At 35.9% G+C, this 21,215-nt stretch overlaps 1 protein-coding gene across 1 annotated transcript in view; it reads left to right on the forward strand.

Moving 5' to 3' along the window:
- The window catches only part of CCDC178 (coiled-coil domain containing 178), a 386,847-nt gene that overhangs the window by 20,907 nt on the left and 344,725 nt on the right, over positions 1-21,215 (forward strand). The window contains exons 4-7 of the mRNA XM_018039353.1: positions 3,602-3,624; positions 6,915-7,000; positions 10,106-10,306; positions 16,175-16,395. Of these exons, the coding sequence (XP_017894842.1) occupies positions 3,602-3,624; positions 6,915-7,000; positions 10,106-10,306; positions 16,175-16,395 (531 nt within the window). The remainder of the gene's footprint in view (positions 1-3,601; positions 3,625-6,914; positions 7,001-10,105; positions 10,307-16,174; positions 16,396-21,215) is intronic.

The raw sequence follows: 21,215 nt of genomic DNA on the forward strand, positions 1-21,215 counted from the left end.
ACCACAGTTCAAAAGCATCAATTCTGAGGCACTCAGCTTTGTTTATAGTCTAACTCTCACACCCATACATGACTACTGGAAAAACCATAGCTTTGACTAGATGGACCTTTCTTGGCAAAGTAATGTCTCTGCTTTTGAATATGCTGTCTAGGTTGCTCATTACTTTTCTTCCAAGGAGCAAGTGTCTTTTGCTTTCATGGCTGCAGTTACCACCTGCAGTGATTTTTGGAGTCCAAAAGAAATAAAGTCTGCCACTGTTTCTACTGTTTCCCCATCTATTTCTCATGAAGTGATGGGACCAGATGCCATGATCTTCGTTTTCTGAATGTTGAGCTTTAAGCCAACTTTTTCACTCTCCGCTTTCACTTTCATCAAGAGGCTCTTTAGTGCTTCTTTGCTTTTTGCTGTAAGGGTGGTGTCATCTGCATATCTGAGATTATTGATATTTCTCCTGGCAATCTTGATTCCAGTTTGTGCTTCTTCCAGCCCAGCATTTCTCATGTTGTACTCTGCATAGAAGTTAAATAAGCAGGGTGACAATATACAGCCTTGATGTACTCCTTTTCCTATTTGGAACCAGTCTGTTGTTCCATGTCCAGTTCTAACTGTTGATTCCTGACCTGCATACAGATTTCTCAAGAGGCAGGTCAGGCATCTCTTTCAGAATTTTCCAGAGTTTGTTATGGTCCACACAATCAAAGGCTTTGGCATAGTCAATAAAGCAGAAGTAGATAATTTTCTGGAACTGTCTTTTTTTTTCCTATGATCCAACTGATGTTGGCAATTTGATTTCTGCTTCCTCTGCCTTTTCTAAATCCAGTCATGTCTGACTCTTTGCTACCCCATGGACTGTAGCCTACCAGGCTCCTCTGTCCATGGAATTCTGTAGGAAAGAATACTGGAGTGGATTGCTATTTCCTTCTCCAAGGAATCTTCTCAACCCAGGGATCAAACCCAGGTTTCCCGCATTGCAGACAGACACTTTACTGTGTGAGCCACCAGGGAGGCATTTACTTTGGTTATCAGCAGCTTATTCTCACATACTGGGAATTTTTCATGAGTTCCACACAGAAACTTTTCACCTTCCCTGAAATGGTCTCCACTTGTTGTTTCTTTTTTTTTTAAATGTATTTATTTCTTTTTAATTGCCATATAATATTGTATTGATTTCTGCCATACATTAACATGAATCAGCCATAGGTATACATATGTCCCTTCTCTCTTGAACCTCCCTTGCATCTCCCACGCTATCCCACCCCTCTCTGTTGTCACAGAGCACTGGGTTTGAGCCCCTTGCTACATAGAGCAAAGTCCCACTGACTATCTGTTTTATATATGGCAATGTATATGTTTCAGTGTTACTCTTCCAATTCATCACTTCCTCTCCTTCCCCACTGTGTAGTCTGTTCTTTATGGCAGCATCTCCATTCAGTTCAGTTCAGTTCAGCTCAGTCGCTCAGTCATGTCCGACATTTTGCGATCCCATGAATCGCAGCATGCCAGGCCTCCCTGTCCATCACCAACTCCCGGAGCTCACTCAGACTCACGTCCATCGAGTCGGCGATGCCATCCAGCCATCTCATCCTCTGTTGTCCCCTTCTCCTCCTGCCCTCAATCCCCCCCAGCATCAGAGTCTTTTCCAATGAGTCAACTCTTCAGATCAGGTGGCCAAAGTACTGGAGTTTCAGCTTTAGCATCATTCCCTCCAAAGAAATCCCAGGGCTGATCTCCTTCAGAATGGACTGGTTGGATCTCCTTGCAGTCCAAGGGACTCTCAAGAGTCTTCTCCAACACCACAGTTCAAAAGCATCAATTCTTCGGTGCTCAGCCTTCTTCACAGTCCAACTCTCACATCCATACATGACTACTGGAAAAACCATAGCCTTGACTAGACGCACCTTTGTTGGCAAAGTAATGTCTCTGCTTTTGAATATGCTATCCAGGTTGGTCATAACTTTTCTTCCAAGGAGTAAGCGTCTTTTAATTTCATGGCTGCAGTCACCATCTGCAGTGATTTTGGAGCCCCCCAAAATAAAGTCTGACCCTGTTTCCACTGTTTCCCCATCTATTTCCCATGAAATGATGGGACCAGATGCCATGATCTTCATTTTCTGAATGTTGAGCTTTAAGCCACCTTTTTCACTCTCCTCTGTTACTTTCATCAAGAGGCTTTTTAGTTCCTCTTCACTTTCTGCCATAAGGGTGGTATCATCTGCATATCTGAGGTTATTGATATTTCTCCCTGCAGTCTTGATTCCAGCTTGTATTTCTTCCAGTCCAGTGTTTCTCATGATGTACTCTGCATAGAAGTTAAATAAGCAGGGTGACAATATACAGCCTTGACATACTCCTTTTCCTATTTGGAACCAGTCTGTTGTTCTATGTCCAGTTCTAACTGTTGCTTCCTGACCTGCATACAGGTTTCTCAAGAGGTAGGTCAGGTAGTCTGGTATTCCCATCTGTTTCAGAATTTTCCTCAGTTTATTGTGATCCACAGAGTCAAAGGCTTTGGCATAGTCAATAAAGCAGAAATAGATGTTTTTTCTGGAACTCTCTTGCTTTTTCCATGATCCAGTGGATGTTGGCAATTTAATCTCTGGTTCCTCTGCCTTTTCTAAAACCATCTGCCCTGCAAATAGGTTCATTGGTACCATCTTTCTAGATTGCACATATATGCATTCATATGTGATATTTATTGTTCTCTTTATGACTTAGTTCACTCTGTATATTAGGCTCTAGGTTCATCTACCTTATTAGAACTAACTGAAATGTGTCCCTTTTTATGGCTGAATAATATTCTGTTGTGTATTTGTACTGCAACTTCTTTATCCATTCATCTGTTGATGGATATCTAGGTTGCTTCCATGTCCTTGCTTCCACTTGTCTCTTCTGAGTTATACTTTTCTTTGCTCCGTTTTTACCATCAGTCTCATCTGATTACTCTGTTTCGGGAATTCTCAAATATGTTGTCCAGTGATCTTACTATTGTGCCTATATATTTTTCTCCAAAATTTTGGTGTGATATGGGAATTGAGAAGTGATCATGTATGTCTGATTTAAAATGTTGAATTGGATATTATCCATGAAATCCATAACATTCTGGCTATATATTCTGTGTTTTTGTTAATTTGTGCCTTTTATAGCCCAAAGTAGTGTTAGAATACATCTGTACAACATAATTCCTACCAAGGATTTTATAGTCCAGAAGTGGGATAATTCTATAAAAAACTAAATATTGGTAAACTTAACATGTAATTATGTGTTTTCTACTTTATGGTAGTATATTGAAATTTAATGGATAGTATGTACTTCTGATTGTGTGGAAAGTCTGTTAGGAGTAAATGGCATTTGAACTGACTGTTAGGGCAAAGGTAAAGTTTAGAAACAGGTGAAGGGTGAGAACAATTAGGTGAGAGTGATAATAAAAGAATAAGGCTAGCTAAGATAAAGGTATACTTGTGGAAACAACAGAGTATAATTTGACAGAAGCAAACAGGAGGATGTAGAGTGTTTATAATTTTGTTAGTGAGTTAAGGTGTTAGTTAAATCTATTATTGATTTGAGACCTTAAAGATTTGATTTTCATCTTTTATTTTGACAGTTTCAAACTTCTTTGGAAGAATGGTAAGAACATTTCACGCTTCTTTTGCATTTTTATGTTCAAATTTTGATGATTAATCTGCTGTAAATAAGTTTATTTCAAAAGAAAAAAGATATTGACAGCAGAATTTTATGTTATATATTAATATTTATTTTTAAAAATGTAAGAATCAGGATGTCACTGGAAATAACAGAATAGGAATCTCCAGGGCTCTGTCCTACCATAAAAGCATCTATAAATTTTGGCAAAAATTGGTCAGAATCAGCTTCTGCAGAAATCTGAAATCTAGTCCAAAACTTGCAACAATAAGGGGAAAAATTAATGCAGAAAGAGTGGCTGACTTGCCTGAAGGACGGGCTGTGGCATTTGAAATGTCCCACTTGCCATCCTCCAACCCTCAGATCAGTGGTGGTCATGAAGCAAATAGTGTGAACTTATGCAGATTGCTAGTACCAGAGGGAACAATACAGATCTTATTCTCAAAGAATTATAATTCACTGTTTTGATAAGTCTGATGACTCCCTAAAGGGACTAACACAAAGATTGACTTTGTTTTTCCTGATTTAGAGAAATTACAGAGCTGGAACCACCTCCAGGCAGTGTTTGCTGAAAGTATTTAAGGTCATATACTTGTCACCAGTGTCTAAGATTGTGGATAATTTGGGACAGACACTGAAAAGACCAGAATGCCTGGGAATGAAGAGTTTGGGGAAAGAGATATTATAAATGGGGGAATAGGATTTTTCAAAGTTCTCATATATATTGGATAATTTTAAAATGCACAAATATGAACAGTGTTGTACACATGCTCAGGAAAGACCAAGAAGACTTAATCTTTTATCTCTGGCTAGCCTTAGGATCCACACAGGCAAGAGTTGAAGGCAGAGGCAGAGTTATAAACATTCTGAACAAGGATGAAAGAAGTACTCCAAGCAAGTGTATAGTTTCCCCTTTTTCTTTTCTTTTTTTTTTTTTCTGACCTCAAGTATTTAAGGTAACTTGGACAAAACTCAATTTCACCAATAAGCTAAGAAACACTCTGGTGACCCCAAGTGAAAAAGAATCTGATATTAATATTACAGTAAGTGTTTGGGAGAATCACTAAACAAGCAAAAGCAACCTATAACAAACATCAAAAGTAAGCACAATAGAGGGATGGTAATCTTATTTTCATATCACATTGGAGTACTCAAAATTTCCAGGTTTTTACAAAAATTATGAGGCAGGAGAAGAATAAAAGAAAATTTACTTCCATTATTAAGGGGAAAAACAAATGAAGAAAATACTCTGAGGAAGCATGACATTATGCTTATTGGACGAAGGCTTTAAATCAACTCTCTCAAATATCCTCAAAGAGATAAAACTGTGGACAAAAATACAACAAAAGCAGGAGATTAATGTCTCAACAAATATAGAATATCAATGAAAAAAGAAGAAATTATAAGGAAGATCCAAATAGACATTTTAGAGCTAAAAGGTACAATAACTGAAATGAAAAACTAGAGATGTTCATCAGCTGAGGAGGAAACCTAGAAAATTCATATATATATATATACATGTGTGTATATATATATGTGTATATATATATATATATATAAATTAGACAGCATGCTATAAAAAACGGAGAGACAATTTGTAATCTCTGGAAGTAATTAAAAGTACTTTGAGATGAATGAAAATCAAAACACTGTGTATCACAACTGAAGAAATGAAGTAAAAGCAGTGCCCAGAGGAAAATTCAAAGCCATAAATGATTATACTGAAAGAAATACACCTAATCCAGTAACCTAACTGTATAATCCAAGATCAAGAACAAAACAAGGATAGCCATCTTGCCACTTTTATTGAACACTGGAACCCTCATACAGTGCTACTGGGAATGAAGAATTGGACCAACCTCTGTGAAAATGTTTGCTGTTTCCTCAAAAAGCTAAACCTAGAATTAACATATGACCCAGCAATTCCACTCTGATATATGTACCCAAAAGATGTCAAAACCAGTGTTCACACAAAAACTTTTGTATAAATGTTTGTTATCATCAGTATTCACAATAGCCAAAAGGTAGAAATAACCTCAAATCCTTCAATGGACTCATAGATTAATAAACAATGGTATATCTGTACAATGGAATATTATTCAATTATAAAAAGTAATGAAGTTCTGATACATGCTACAACATGTGTAAAATGAAATATTCTGCTTTGGCGTTAGTTATTTTCTTGTGACTTTTATCAGAGGAAGTGTACTTCTTTTCATATACACTGGAAAGGGCTACACTGGTGACTCAGTGGTGAAGAATGCACCTGCCAGTGCAGGAGACATGGGTTCAATCCCTGATCCGGGAAGATCCCACATGCCCTGGAGCAACCAAAATCTATGTGCCGCAACTACTGATCTTGTGCTCTAGAGCTGGGAAATGCAACTGCTGAGCCCACGAGCAGCAATGGAGATGCAGCACAGTCAAAAATAGAGTAGATATAAAACAAATACAATTTAAACTAGTCTAGTATTCACGAATTGGACCAGATAAATACTGGCAATGAGAAATGCTTCATTATTCAATATATGGAACTTTCACTAGCGAAGTTCTTCAGAAAAGAACATTTGGATATTTTTCTAAAATATTATTAACTTCAAATATTAAATCATATTTTTGCTCCTTACATTTTGTATTGTCTTCCCAGAAACTGCTAAACTGTAATTGGAGAAATAACTTTCAAATTATTTTCAGTAAGTTCTCTTTTTCTTTTTTCTGATAGCAGCTTTCTCAGAAGAAACTAATATCATTAAAAAAATATATTGCTTTACTATCTCTCAAAAAATTTAAAGTCTTTTTTTTTTTTTTTGGTTTTGCCATACATTGACATGAATCCGCCACGGGTGTACATGCGATCCCAAACATGAACCCCCCTCCCACCTCCCTGCCCACAATATCCCTCTGGGTCATCCCCGTGCACCAGCCCCAAGCATGCTGTATCCTGCATCGGACATAGACTGGTGATTCGATTCTTACATGATAGTATACATGTTTCAATGCCATTCTCCCAAATCATCCCACCCTCTCCCTCTCCCTCTGAGTCCAAAAGTCCACTATAACAAATTTTAAATTACTGTTAATTTACCATGAAATATAAATGTCATTACCAATTAGAATTTTGCTATTTTAATTTCTTAAATAGTACCATTAACATGTATAGTAAGCGTCACTATAGACATTTTAAATTCAGTGTAAAAACATCACCTAAAATTTGTTTGACTAACGATAAGTATAGTCCTTCTTTATTAACTGGTTGCTTCTTTTCCATTATAAAGGAACAGAACTTCTTTCACAGAAGACCTGAAAAAAGATCTGAGTGTTGCTACACTAGTGCAAGAGCCCAAACCAGAAGAACTGAGAGGTAAAATTGTGCCTCACACTACATAAGCAGAATTACATTTTAAAGCTCATTAGCTTTTCATTTACGTATTTCTGATATTCACAAGAATCATGTATGAGTTTTATAATTCTTATGAGTGTCCAGCAGAAGTAAGAGCCTTCTACACTGTTTGATTAAATACTTATTCAACAAACATTTATTAATTACTGTAATATATATATACTGCTCTAGGTCCTTCCCTCTCTACCTCTCAGGAAGCTAATGGTAATCTGGTACTGTCCATTAAGACTTTCTGTGATAGTAGAAATATGTTTTGTCTCATTGTCCAGTAGGGTAACTGCTAGCCACATGTAGCTACGAGCACTTAAAATATGGTGACACTGAGGAATTTAAATGTTAAGTTTAACTTTAACTTGCATTTAAATGTAAGTTAATCACATGTGGTTCATGGCTACCGTATTGGACATTACAGCTCATATATATATATATATATATGGTTCAGTTCAGTTCAGTTACTCAGTTATGTCCGGCTCTTTGTGACCCCATGAACCACAGCACACCAGGCCTCCCTGTCCATCACGAACTCCTGGAGTCCACCCAAACCCATGTCCATTGAGTCGGTGATGCCATCCAACCATCTCATCCTCTGTCGTCCCCTTCTCCTCCTACCCTCAATCCTTCCCAGCATCAGGGTCTTTTCAAATGAGTCAGCTCTTCGCATCAGGTGGCCAAAGTATTGGAGTTTCAGCTTCAACAATGAACACCCAGGACTGATCTCCTTTAGAATGGACTGGTTGGATCTCCTTGCAGTCCAAGGGACTCTCAAGAGTCTTCTCCCACCACAGCTCAAAAGCATCAATTCTTCAGTGCTCAGCTTTCTTTATAGTCCAACTCTCATATTCATACATGACCACTGGAAAAACCATAGCCTTGAAGACTAACCTTCTAGTCACAATTTACAAATATAAATGTATAAAAATTTTATACTGGTATAAAAATTTGTATTAAAATTATTTCAACATATTTGAATTTATCTTTGGCATTATTTTAAACACTTCCTCCTACTTTTGCAACAAAACTTTGTTAAATGCCTTCCTTTAGTGAAGGATAACTAATAAACTCAGGACTCTGTAAAAGCATGAATATTTTGTATTTGTCTTCTATAATGAAATTGAAAATCTGATTCAATTATTTCTTAATTTTTCAGTGACAAATTCTAAGAGAAAATATCAATGTATTAATGGTCACAATAACAAACTAATTCCAATTATGTTTATTATAAACATGTATATTTGACCCTAAAACACAAGACAGTATCAGGATGAGGAAGATTTATTGTAATTAAGTTGTTTCTACCAATAAAAATGTTTCCAGGTGGCTCAATAGGTAATGAATCCACCTTCAAGGCAGGGATATACAGGAGATGTGGGTTTGATCCCTGGGTCAGGAAGATCCGCTGGAGGGGTGCATGGCAACCCTCTCCAGTGTTCTTGCCTGGAGAAACCTATGGATAGAGGAGCATGAGTCTTTCTGTAGGGCTGCAAAAAGTCGGACATGGCTGAAACCCCTGAGCACACCCACACCCTAATAAAAATGCAGGTGGATGCTCACTTATTCAATATGAAACAGTAAAGCTAATTAAGATAGTATTCTGGAAAAAAATCCAGAGAGGTGTTAAACAGAATTCGTGACATCTTAAGTTATACACATAGCATTTGTTTTAGACTGCTATTGTAGAAATAGTATAAAAGACATCTTGTCTAAATGTAATGGACACCTTTGGTAAAAACATATATATCCAATCAGGAGTGCTTTAATTTTAAGTGGCATAACTCCATCATATCTTTCCAACTGAAGCCCTGTTATAGAAATTGAATGAATGTTAAGCTGATTGGAGAACAGTGTTTAATGTGTATGTTGTAATAAAAAGCAGACCGTTTATAGAAGATAAAGTGTCTAAGATATTGTGGAATTTGAAAAATAAAGACAATAGACCAAATAAATAGAGCCCAAATAAAAGACCAGGCTGGAAAAAGTTAATTTTGTGCATTACGATAGAAAAACCTGTTTCTCAGGAATTCTTTTTAGGCATACTGAATTTCTTTAACAAGCCCACTAGGTTAAAAATAAAAACTGTGTGAGTGGTGAGCTTGTACTAATAACCATTATGTAATACTACTTTCCAGCAAAAAAAATAATGTCTTTACTGTCCAAAAGAAAGAGAAAGCAAAATAAAAGAAAATTTATTGTTGGTTACTTTTCTTCTTGATCCAGTTTCACTGTTTTTCCTCCAGCCTTAGCTCTTTAGATGCTTTGCCTTGTTTGACACTCTGTGTTTGTTTATATCTTTTTGTCATGTCACATTTTGGCAAAAGCCACTGTTTACAAGTATAAATCTTACCAGAATATGAGTCATATCCATCTTTCTTACCGACCAACCTCCAGGGAGAGAGCATATTGTCTAGAATGTAACAGGCTCTCTACCCATTTCTTGCGTAAATAGATGAATGAATACCCATGTTAATCATTTTGTTAACATTAAACCTTATCATTCCAGAGCTGTGAAGCAGGAGTCCCAAATGTTTCTCATAAAGGAGTTAATTTGTATTATAACTGAATAAATAGAATTTGTAAACGATGATGAATTTCTGGCAAGGCTAACTAGGGATGTTATTATCTGATAAGATAAAGAATATAAAGTGTCTTATTCCTAAGAACCATCTGAGGATTTTCAGTATTTATCTGATATAATCATTATGGTTTGCTTTTCCCATAGAGTGGGAGGAAACAGAAGCATAGTTTCAAAATAAAGCTCTATAATACAGCTTGTGAATGGAACATATGTTTTTTTGCTCAAAAATATTATGTGTGAAGCTATTGGTTGAGACTTATTCTGTCTTATAAAATATTCATTTCAAAATCTGTCTTCAAAGGTTATAATTAATGTTATGATTGTATTATAGTGAAACGTATTTACAAGGCTCAGTCATTTTTCTAAAATTCTCTTGGTAAATATATAAATATTAAAAGATAGCAATACAACTGGTTCCCCAGCTCCCTCACCCACTACGATCCAGCTTACAGGCTGATTTATTAGCAAATATGAATACGTATTTCCCTTTTAAGATGAAAAGTGTCCTGAATTGAAGCAGGAAATGGAAACACTGCTATCAGAGGCCATCCATCTCATTAAAAGTCTGGAGACCGATCGGGCAGAAGCTGAAGAAGCTTTACAACGACAAAAATCAAGAAAGAAAAGGATTACCACACAAATTGATTCTTGGTCAATCTGGAAACTTCAAGAAATCCCATTAGCTGTGCAGAACGGTAATAATCAGGATTTTTCATATTGTCATTTAGTTTTTTGGAGAGGCATGGATAATTAATTGAGCTCTGAATTAAAAAATTACTTGTGCTTAAAGTGACCATATTATATTGCTTGCAAACCAGTGTATATTTGAAATACACTATTAATGATAATGCTGTGTTTGCAGACATAAATTGGGACTTCACTGAATAAACCTGGACCTGCTGTCATTTGGTATTTGTTGGAAATTCCATTGAATTTATGGTATCCAAGGAGCATGCAAACATTTGGCACATATTTCCTGTAATGACTATAATATTTCAGTTACTAGAAATTTAAAGTGATTGCCAGTTGGTGGCATCAGCTACATATTTAAATCTAGGAAAATGAGAGAATTCTAAGTGATACATTAGGAATTACATGCATCTTCTTTTGTGAATTCAATGGTTAATTCACATTAGGAACTTCTAGCAGGCAAAGAAACCTAGGAGGTTTCCAAAAGTCATGTAGATAACACATGTTTAAAAGGTAAAACATTATCTTTTAGATTACAGAAGGAGGGACATGTGATCAAGTGTTAAATAATCTAAAGGTTTTGGATTTTTCATTTTCAAATGTGATATTTATCAAGCATACCAGACTACCTGATCCTTCTGAGGCTGGAAGCTTTACTATGTTCTCATAGGGTAACAATTTTAATTCAGGGTTCACATGCTTAATAAATGGGTGACATTAGGATTCTTATATAACCCATGATTTAAACCAAAACACCTTTGAGAGAAAAAAAGATGATATTAGTTATTGTTGTTAGTCACATTCTTCAGGAATACAAGCAACATGTCTAAATCACAAATGAGTGTGACAAGAAACTAGCTTTATCTAAAGGAGAGGGTAATGAGCTACTGTTCTTTCTTCTGATGACTCTCCTTGATACTGAGCTGTTTGTATTTTCTATAGAAGTCAGTTAGACTTCAACTGCTTTTGTTGCCTCTGTTAGGATTCTTGAAGTTATACTGGTTCTAGACCAGTGAATTAGACCATTACTAATTTCTTAGCTTGAGTTTGACATCTAAATCTTTATAAGTTTTAAATATGGGTTTTCATTTCTTTGAAGTCAATATTTTTCTACCCAGAGTCCAGATAACGAGTTTTCTATTTATGTGTATTTAAGTCCAAAATTGTTAACATACTTTAAACAGCTAATTTATTTACTAGTTTTGAATCTCTTTTCTCTTTCTTCTTGAGTCAGTTTTCATCATTTGAGCCTTCTAAATAATTTGTCCATTTTACTTTAATTGTCTTATTTGCTTGCCCAATCTTGTTCCTAGTAACTATTTTGATATTTATAATAGCAGTAAAGATAACATATCTTTCATACTTGATTTTGGTAATTTGTACTTTCTCACTTTCTTTTCTTCCCACCTTGGTTTATCAAAAGGCACAACAATTTTGTTGATCTATTTAAAAAGTCAATATTTGCTTGATTTCTCATATTTATTTTAGCTTTAGTATAATTGATTTCTTCTCTGATTTCCTTTCTCATGCTTTCTTTGGGAATTATTTAACATAGTATTTTTCTCTTCATAAAGTGGAAGCCTTGATTATTTGTTCAATACCTTTCTTCTTTTCTAGAGTAGACATTTAAGAACTGAAGTTACTTTTAGGAACTATATTAGTTGGATTTCATAAATATTCATATGCTATGAGCTTATTTTAATTAGGTAAAATATTTTAAAAATTATTTTTGTGATTTCTTTCTGGATCTATTATTTATTTAGACATTGCTGTTTAATTTGAAATTATTTAGGGATTTTTTGAAATTTTTCCCCAACTTTTTTCTTTTGATTTCTAATTTAATTTAAAAACATTTTATTCACATTAGAATTGTTTAGAATAAAAATTATCCATCATTTTAAATATTTTGGAGAATATTCTGTGTTTGGTCAAAATTAATGTACATTCTGTTGTTTGGTGAAGTGTCTATGCTGCTGCTACTGCTGCTAAGTCACTTCAGTCGTGTCCAACTCTGTGCGACCCCAGAGATGGCAGCCCACCAGGCTCCCCCGTCCCTGGGATTCTCCAGGCAAGAACAGTGGAGTGGGTTGCCATTTCCTTCTCCAATGCATGAAAGTGAAAAGTGAAAAGTGAAAGTGAAATCCCTCAGTTGTGTCTGACTTTTAGCAATCCCATGGACTGCAGCCTACCAGGCGCCTCCATCCATGGGATTTTCCAGGCAAGAGTACTGGAGTGGGGTACCACTGCCTTCTCTGAGAACTGTCTATAAATGTGTTAATTGGTTGATGGTGCTGTTTAAGTCTTCTCTCTCTGATTTCTCTGTGTAGTTGTTTATTGAGTTGTTGTGAGTTGGGTGTTGAAATCTCCAACTATGATTTCTCTGGTGAATCTGAGAAGAAACTAATGATACCAAAACTTTTTCTTTTTCAGTTGCCAGGTTTTGTTCATTTATTTTAATTTTTAAAAAATCATGAGTAAAAGACCCTGATAAGCTTTAAATAAATTAAGAAATGCATTACAACCAACATTTAAGTTTGGAATGGGATTTTTTTTTTGGCGATTAGGCATCAGTGACAGATTTAGCCTTGAGGGAATCCCTGAAATCCTACTATCCTTCTGTTCCCATTTTGACCCATCTTGTTGGTACAGGAGACTGTGGATAAAGCCTGGGTCTCACCCAAATGACAAGTTCAGTTAGAAGTCATTACATGAAGCTGAGAGTCCAAAGGTCTCCATTCCAGCATTAAGCATGAATCATGAATAAACCTATTGCTGCAGTTGAATAGCAAAGAAAGTTGCTTGTTTCACTTAGTGGAGAAAAGCAGACAGTATTCCAAGAATTCTTAAAATACTGATCTAAATGGATTTGGGACTGATATTCCTACGTGAATCTGAAAATACACAGTGGAGAATGTCATTTAAATGTTCTGTGGGGTGGTGGTAAAGCTAGGCATCTTCAGGAACAAAGACAGATGTTCTTTTTTGAAAGACTGAAAATTCAAGCTAGGTATTAGGGAACTGTCTCAGAGTCTCAAGACAAGAAATAGCCCGATATCAAGTATCATAAAACACAAGAATACAGATTCGGTAAGTGTGAGTTAGTAGAAACAGACAGCGTAATCTTACTCAAAAAGTTTTCAGATATTGGATTGCACATGACATTAGAAAATGATTTTATTTAATGGGCTTCCCTGGTGGCTCATGGTAAGAATCCTCCTGCCAATGCAGGAGACCCAGACTCAATCCCTGGATTGGGAAGATCCCTTGGAGGAGGAAATGGCAACCCACTTCAGTATTCTTGCCTGGAAAAACCCCATGGACAAAGGAGCTTGGCAGGCTACAGTCCATGGTGTTGCAGAGAGTTGAACATGACTTAGCAACTGAGAATATTTAATATATTTTATGAAATAAAAAGAGAAGTCTGAAAATTAAAGCAAGGACTAAGAGACTACTTTTAAAAGAAAGAAAAATGGGAATAAAAAAGACTTACTAGAAATTAAAAATCTGCACTTGAAATTAAAGTCTCAATAACTGGTTAAATGGTCTGTTAGACTAAGGAAGAGAAAAGTAATAAATATAAATCTAGAAAAATTTACATGAAATGAATCAAAGGTACACAAGGAGAAGGAAATTATGAATTAAATATTTAAAGACATAGAGTATAACATGAAAAAGGATGATGAATATCTAATAGAAGATCATTACAGAGATAATGATGACAATACTTAATGGGATGGTGACTGACTTTTTAAAATAAAAATACTATTGTCTAATTAGGATAAAATTAAAAAGGAATGGTGTCAAACATTTCACAAATATAAGAAATTAGAAAACATTCAGAACTGTATCATTAAAACTTACTAAAATCATTTTCACATAAATGAAAAAAGCTGAATTATTATTTAAAGGAAAATCAATAGCTTTTATCATATTCAAGAAAGAAGATGATATCAAAATTTTTGAAATATATGACTAGAAAAATAGAAACAAAATAAATACAAAGAGAAAACAGAAACCCAATAACAAAATGGTTAAATAATGAAATATATATAATTCTGAAGATATACAGACCTAAATGTTAGATCAATAAAAGAAATAATGGAATACCAATGGCAAGATTAATGAAGAACACAGAGAAAATATGTGAGTAAATCCAATTAGAAATGCAGATGGTATCTGAAAATGGAGCAGTGATTAATAATAAGAAAGATATACAGAACAAATGTCTTAGAGTATTATTGAAACCTTGATGAACTGGACAAATTCACAGAAAACAATGGACTGATGAATAGATAGCCAAAATATACATATAGCCATTAAAGGAAAGATATTGGCTTAATAAATAAAAATCCTTTCTTGCAAAATACACACAGCATACATACATACATACAGGGCAATAAAACTTTACAGGCAATTTCAAACTTACACAAAATCATAGAGAACAGAAATAAAAGAAACTAAAACAGATACAAGATGCTAGCATAAATTGTAAAGCAAATTAGATGAATACAGTACAAATATGCAAAATTACAGGCCAAAATCATGAGCATATATGCAAAGTATCCTCAGTGAATATGACACCAAAACCCACCAAGAAGTTTATTTTAAAAAAGATGAAAAGATCCCCAAGCTAGCCAATTGAAGTTTATTCCAAGAGTTCAAGGTTAGGTTAATCTTAGAAACTTAATGATATAATGAGAAAATCTTTTATATAGTTTCTCTAAAATTGTCCTAGTCTGTTAATGGACATTTAATTTAATTTATAATTTGTTTCTATTTCACTTAAAAGAAATTTCCATATGTATTATTTCAGATATTTTTGTATGAAACAAAAGTTTTTTATCCATTTATTCAAATTCCCATTTCTATTGTTGGAGAACATTTTGTCACTTCTTCCTATAGGCCGTGCTATACTCATGTTAGGTCTGTCACTAGATCTGTGCATTTTTGTTTGTCTTAATTTTGCTGTGTGAGATCATTCTGATTTCACTCTAAGATTTATTTTTGTGGATAAACATTATTTCTTATATTAATACTGATTTTCATGAGTTATTATTTTTATAATTTCAAGTGATTTTTGTAGTTTAATCCCTTTGATGGTGAATGAAGGAACACTAAAATAATTCAAGGACTTCCCAGGCTGCCCAGTAGTTTGGACTCTGCACTTCCACTGCAGGGAGCATGGGTTCCATCCATGATCAGGGAGCTAGGATCCTGCATGCCACATGGCATGGTCAAATAGCAAAAATAAAAAACAAGTAATGTCTCAAACTAAAATATTTCATCAGTTCAGTTCAGTTGTTCAATCATGTCCGACTCTTTGCGACCCCATGGACTGCAGCATGCCAAGCCTCCCTGTCCATCACCAACTCCCGGAGTTTACTCACACTCATGTCCATTGAGTTGGTGATGCCATCCAACCATCTCATCCTCTCTCGTCCCCTCTTCCTCCTGCCTTCAATCTTTCCCAGCATCAGGGTCTTTTCAAATGAGTCAGTTCTTCACATCAGGGGGCCAAAGTATTGGAGTTTCAGCTTCAACATCTGCCCTTCCAATGAACATTCAAGACTGATTCCCTTTAGGACAGGCTGGTTGGATCTCCTTGCAGTCCAAGGGACTATCAAGAGTCTTCTCCAACACCACAGTTCAAAAGCATCAATTCTTTGGTGCTCAGCTTTCTTTATAGTCTAACTCTCACTTCCATACATGACTACTGGAAAAACCATAGTCTTGACTAGACGGACCTTTGTTGGGAAAGTAATGCCTCTGCTTTTTTATATTCATATTTCATATCTACTATCAAACAAAGATGTCCTTCTGAAGCTTTTGTTTTAAATTTAGATTTTCTTTTTGTCCTTTCACTGTATGTCTAGAACATGAGGCCTATTTGAGAGATATAATAGAACTACGATGGCAGTTTGAAGATAAAACTCGTCAACGAAAACATCTGGAAGAGCAAAAGGAGAAATTAGCAGAAACTAATGCAAAGCTTAAAGAAGACATAGACTATATGATTAAACAGCACCCTCTACTGCTTGCAAAGCGAGACCACGAACTTACATCTCTGAGGGAATATTACCAGAAAAAATTTGAGGTAAGTGAATAAAAGAATGGCTGTGCATTTTACGGACTATTTCTTAATGATAAGAATTTGAGCTCTAAGAAGTTAACATACCTTGAAAGGTTTCATTCTCATTGAAAATTGGCCTATTGTATATCTTTTAAAGAAATTATCAATCAATACAGTTGATTGATATTCATTTAAAGTGTGTCTTCTTACCTTATGTTTAAACTTAAAAATATTAAATTGTAGTCAGTGTACTAATATGATTTTGGAGATGTTAAACAATACGGTATTATTTGAAGCTATAAATTGAACTGAGAAAGAATGTAAGTATACTGTATCAGTAAACTTCATTCCTGATGAAAACATATAAGCAACATGTAAGGTGTTTTTAATGATTAACATTTAATCTCCTCTTGTGGGATCATATAGAAAAATAAATTATTTCTTATGGCCACTAAATGGACAAATTTAATTTTGTATCATGTTTGTTCTTGATCATTTTAAGTTAGTAAATTAAGTCATTAAATGTCTCCTATATTTGTTCCATTTTCCTTCATCATTCTCCAAAAGATAACCTCATCATGAACTTCTGTTTCCAGGCAAAATTTGAATAATTTTATAGGCACATGTGCAACTTATATACACTACATACTGTTTATCAAACGTTCTGTTAACTTTCTGAAATGTTTTTTGTTTGCTGTGGGCTTAATTGTTCAGTTGTGTATGACTCTTTGTGACCCCGTGGACTGTAGCTTGCCAGACTCCTCTGTCCAAGGGAGTTCTCTAGGTGTGAATACTGGAGTAGGTTGCCATGCCCTCCTACAAGGGACCTTCCCAACCCAGGGATCAAACCCAGGTCTGCCATGTTGCAGGCGGATTCTTTACCATCTGAGCCACCAGGGAAGCCCAAGAATACTGGAGTGGGTAGCCTATCCTTTCTCCAGAGGATCTTCTCAACTCAGGAATCAAGCCAGTGTCTCCTACATTCCAGGTGGATTCTTTACCAGCTGAGCTATTTATTTTTAATCTGATGTTATTCTGGAGCTCCAGCTACTATTGATGTACACAGATTTAGTCCATTCATTTTACTTTCCAATTCCACCAAATAGATATCTCTGGTCTTGTGTGTTGTTTCCCATATTTATCTACAGTGCTGATTTGACTATAAACAATAAGGAACCCTGATCATGTTCCTCTTTCTGTGCATGTGAATTTTTCTTGGCTACATATCTAGTGGAGTATTTACTGAGTTCTGGTTTATATACATTTTCAACTTCATTAGTTAAAATCACACTGCTCTCCAGAGTGTCTTTGACAGTTTATATTCTTAAAGTAGTAGCAATGCTGGAGATGTCCCATTTATCTACTGTGAACAAGGGTTCTAGCAGTATCCTTTTTTTCATCATGATAGACCCCTTATTTAATACTGGACAGGGAAGCCTGGCATGCTACAGTCCATGGGGTCGCAAAAAGCAGGACACAACTAAGTGACTGAAAAAAAAACGACAAGTAGCCCCCTTTAGTTGGATGGCAGTGTGTCAGGGTAAAGGTCATTTCTCAATTTGCCTTTACTCATGATATTTCTAATGAGATGTACATAGTAGTTATACAGGGTTTTTCAAAAAGGAAAGCTTTTTGAAATGGACTGACTCAGTCGGAAGCCACACCCTTTTTTACTCAGCCTTTTTGTAAACTTACAGCAATCCCAATATAACAGCTGCAGTTCTGACTTACATTTTATAGCACAGGGCAACCTTGAGAATGGAGGCCAGTATCCAAGATGGCTGAATAGAAAGGCAGAAGAAGCTGTGTATCTATTTCTGGGAGAAAAAAAGAAACTGCAGTCTTGTTCACTTGACTTATTTTTCCTACAAACAAACCCAATCCTAACTGTTACACCCTACGTTTTTGTCAAGGTTTTGTTGTGATACTTTAAATTTTGTCCATAGGTGTATGAATTGGTATCCCTAAAGTAATTTTAGTGTGTTTCTCCCTGACAGTGGACATAGATATTGCCTAGGGAGGGAAAGCACAGTTGCTGAAGATCACACTAGTGAATGGGTTCAGTTCAGTTCACTCAGAGTCATGTCCAACTCTTTAAGGCCCCATGGACTGCAGCACGCCAGGCTTCCCTGTCTATCATGAACTCCCGGAGCTCACTCAAACTCATGTCCATTGAGTCGATGATGCCATCAACAATCTCATCCTCTGTTGTCCCCTCTTCTCCCGCCTTCACACTTTTCCAGGATCAGGGTCTTTTCCAATGAGTCAGTTCTTCGCATCAGGTGGCCAAAGTATTGGAGTTTTAGCTTCAGCGTCAGTCCTTCCAATAAATATTCAGGACCGATTTCCTTGAGGACTGACTGCTTGGATCTCCTTGCAGTCCAAGGGACTCTCAAGAGTCTTCTCCAACACTATGGTTCAAAAGCATCAATTCTTCAGTGCTCAGATTTCTTTATGGTCCAACACTTACACATCCATACACAACTACTGGAAAAACCATAGCTTTGACTAGACAGACCTTTGTTGGCAAAGTAATGTCTCTGATTTTTAATATGTTGTCTAGGATGGTCATAGCTTTTCTTCCAAGGAGCAAGTGTCTTTTAATTTCATGGCTGCAGTCATCATCTGCAGTGATTTTGGAGCCCAAGAAAATAGTCAGTCACTGTTTCCATTGTTTCCCTATCTATTTGCCATGCAGTGATGGGACTGGATGCCATGATCTTAGTTTTTTGAAAGGTGAGTGTTAGGCCAACTTTTTCAAACTTTTCTTTCATTTACATCAAGAGGCTCTTTAGTTCCTCTTCACTTTCTGTCATAAGGGTAGTGTCATCTGCAAATCTGAGGTTATTGATATTTCTCCCAGCAATCTTGATTCCAGCTGTGTTTCTTCCAGCCCAGCATTTTGCTTGATGTACTCTGCATGTAAGTTTAAAAAGCAGGGTGACAGTATACAGCTTTGACGTACTCCTTTCCCAATTTGGAACCAGTTCATTGTTCCATGTCCAGTTCTAACTGTTGCTTCTTGACCTGCATACAGATTTCTCAGGAGGCAGGTAAGGTGATCTGGTATTCTAATCGCTTGAAGAATTTTCCACAGTTTGTTGTGATCTAGACAGTCAAAGGCTTTGGTATAATCAATAAACCAGAAGTAGATGTTTTTCCTGGAATTCTCTTGCTTTTCTTATGATCCAACGAATGTTGAGAATTTGATCTCTGGTTCCTCTGCTTTTTCTAAATCCAGCTTGAACATCTGGAAGTTCTCCGTTCACATACGGTTGAAGCCGGGCTTGGAAAATTTTGAGCATTACTTTGCTAGTGTGTGAGAGGAGTGTAATTGTGTGGTAGTTTGAACATTCTTTGGCATTGCCCTTCTTTGGGACTGGAATGAAAACTGGCCTTTTCCAGTCCTGTGACCACTGATGAGTTTTCCAAATTTGCTGGCGATATTGAGTGTAGCACTGTCGCAGCATCATCTTTTCAGATTTGAAATAGCTCAACTGGAATTCGATCACCTCCACTTGGCTTTGTTCATAGTGATGCTTCCTAAGGCCCGCTTGACTTTGCATTCCAGGATGTCTGGCTCTAGGTGAGTGGTCACACCTTCATGGTTTTCTAGGTCATGAAGATCATTGTTGTATACTTATTCTGTGTATTCTTGCCACCTCTTCTAAATATCTTCTGCTTCTGTTAGGTCCATACTATTTCTGTCCTTTATCGTGCTCATCTTTGCATGAAGTGTTCCCTTGGTATCTCTACTTTTCTTGAAGAGTTCTCTAGTCTTTCCCATTCTATTGTTTCCCTCTATTTCTTTGCACTGACCACTGAGAAAGTCTTTCTTATCTCTCCTTGCTATTCTTTGGAATTTTGCATTCAGATGGGTATATCTTTCCTTTTCTCTTTGCCCTTCATGTCTCTTCTTTTCTCAGCTATTTGTAAGGCCTCCTCAGACAACCATTTTGCCTTTTTGCATTTCTTTTTCTTGCAGATGGTCTTCATCACTGCCTCCTATATAGTGTCACAAACCTCTGGCCATAGTTCTTCAGGCACTCTGTCTATCAGATCTAATCCCTTGAATCTATTTGTCAGTTTCACTGTATCATCCTAAGTGTTTTGATATGTCATACCTGAATGGTCTAGTGGTTTTCCCTACTTTCTTCAATTTAAGTCTGAATTTTGCAATTAGAAGTTCATGATCTGAGCCACAGTCAGCTCCCAATCTTGTTTTTGCTGACTATAGAGCTTCTCTGTCTTTGGCTGCAAAGAATATAATCAATCTAAAATTGGTATTTACCATCTGATAAATGGGAGGAAAATTTAAAAATGTATTCTGGCAGATCAAGAAAATAGTAACCTTTGTGTAGAGCTTATCAGTGGTGCTCTGATGGTTAATTTTTTCTGTAAACTTGACTGGGCCAGGATGCTCAGGTTTTGATCGGATATTATTCTAAGTGTTTTGTGATTTTTTTTACCTTTTTGGATGAGATTAATATTTAAATCAATGATCTTTTATTAAAGCAGGTAGGCAAGAAAAATAAATAAAAGGATCTAGATTGGAAAAGAAGTAAAATTATTTGCAGAAGACACATTCTTCTATATAGAAAATTGTGAAGAATTCACAAAACAAACTATAGAGCTAAAAACAAGTTTAACAAAGTTGTAGATTCAAGCTCAATACAAAACTCAGTTGTATTTTCATATACTAGTTGTGAACAATACAAAAATGAAGTTAGGAAAACAGTTTTCTTTGATAAAGTATGAATAAATTTAACCAATAAGCTGAAAGACTTGTTCTCTAAAAACTATAATATTTTGCTGAAATCAATTAAATTAGACTTAAATGAATA

The sequence above is a fragment of the Capra hircus genome, chromosome 24 (genome assembly GCF_001704415.2).
Source record: "Capra hircus breed San Clemente chromosome 24, ASM170441v1, whole genome shotgun sequence".
NCBI classification, from domain to species: Eukaryota; Metazoa; Chordata; class Mammalia; order Artiodactyla; family Bovidae; genus Capra; species Capra hircus.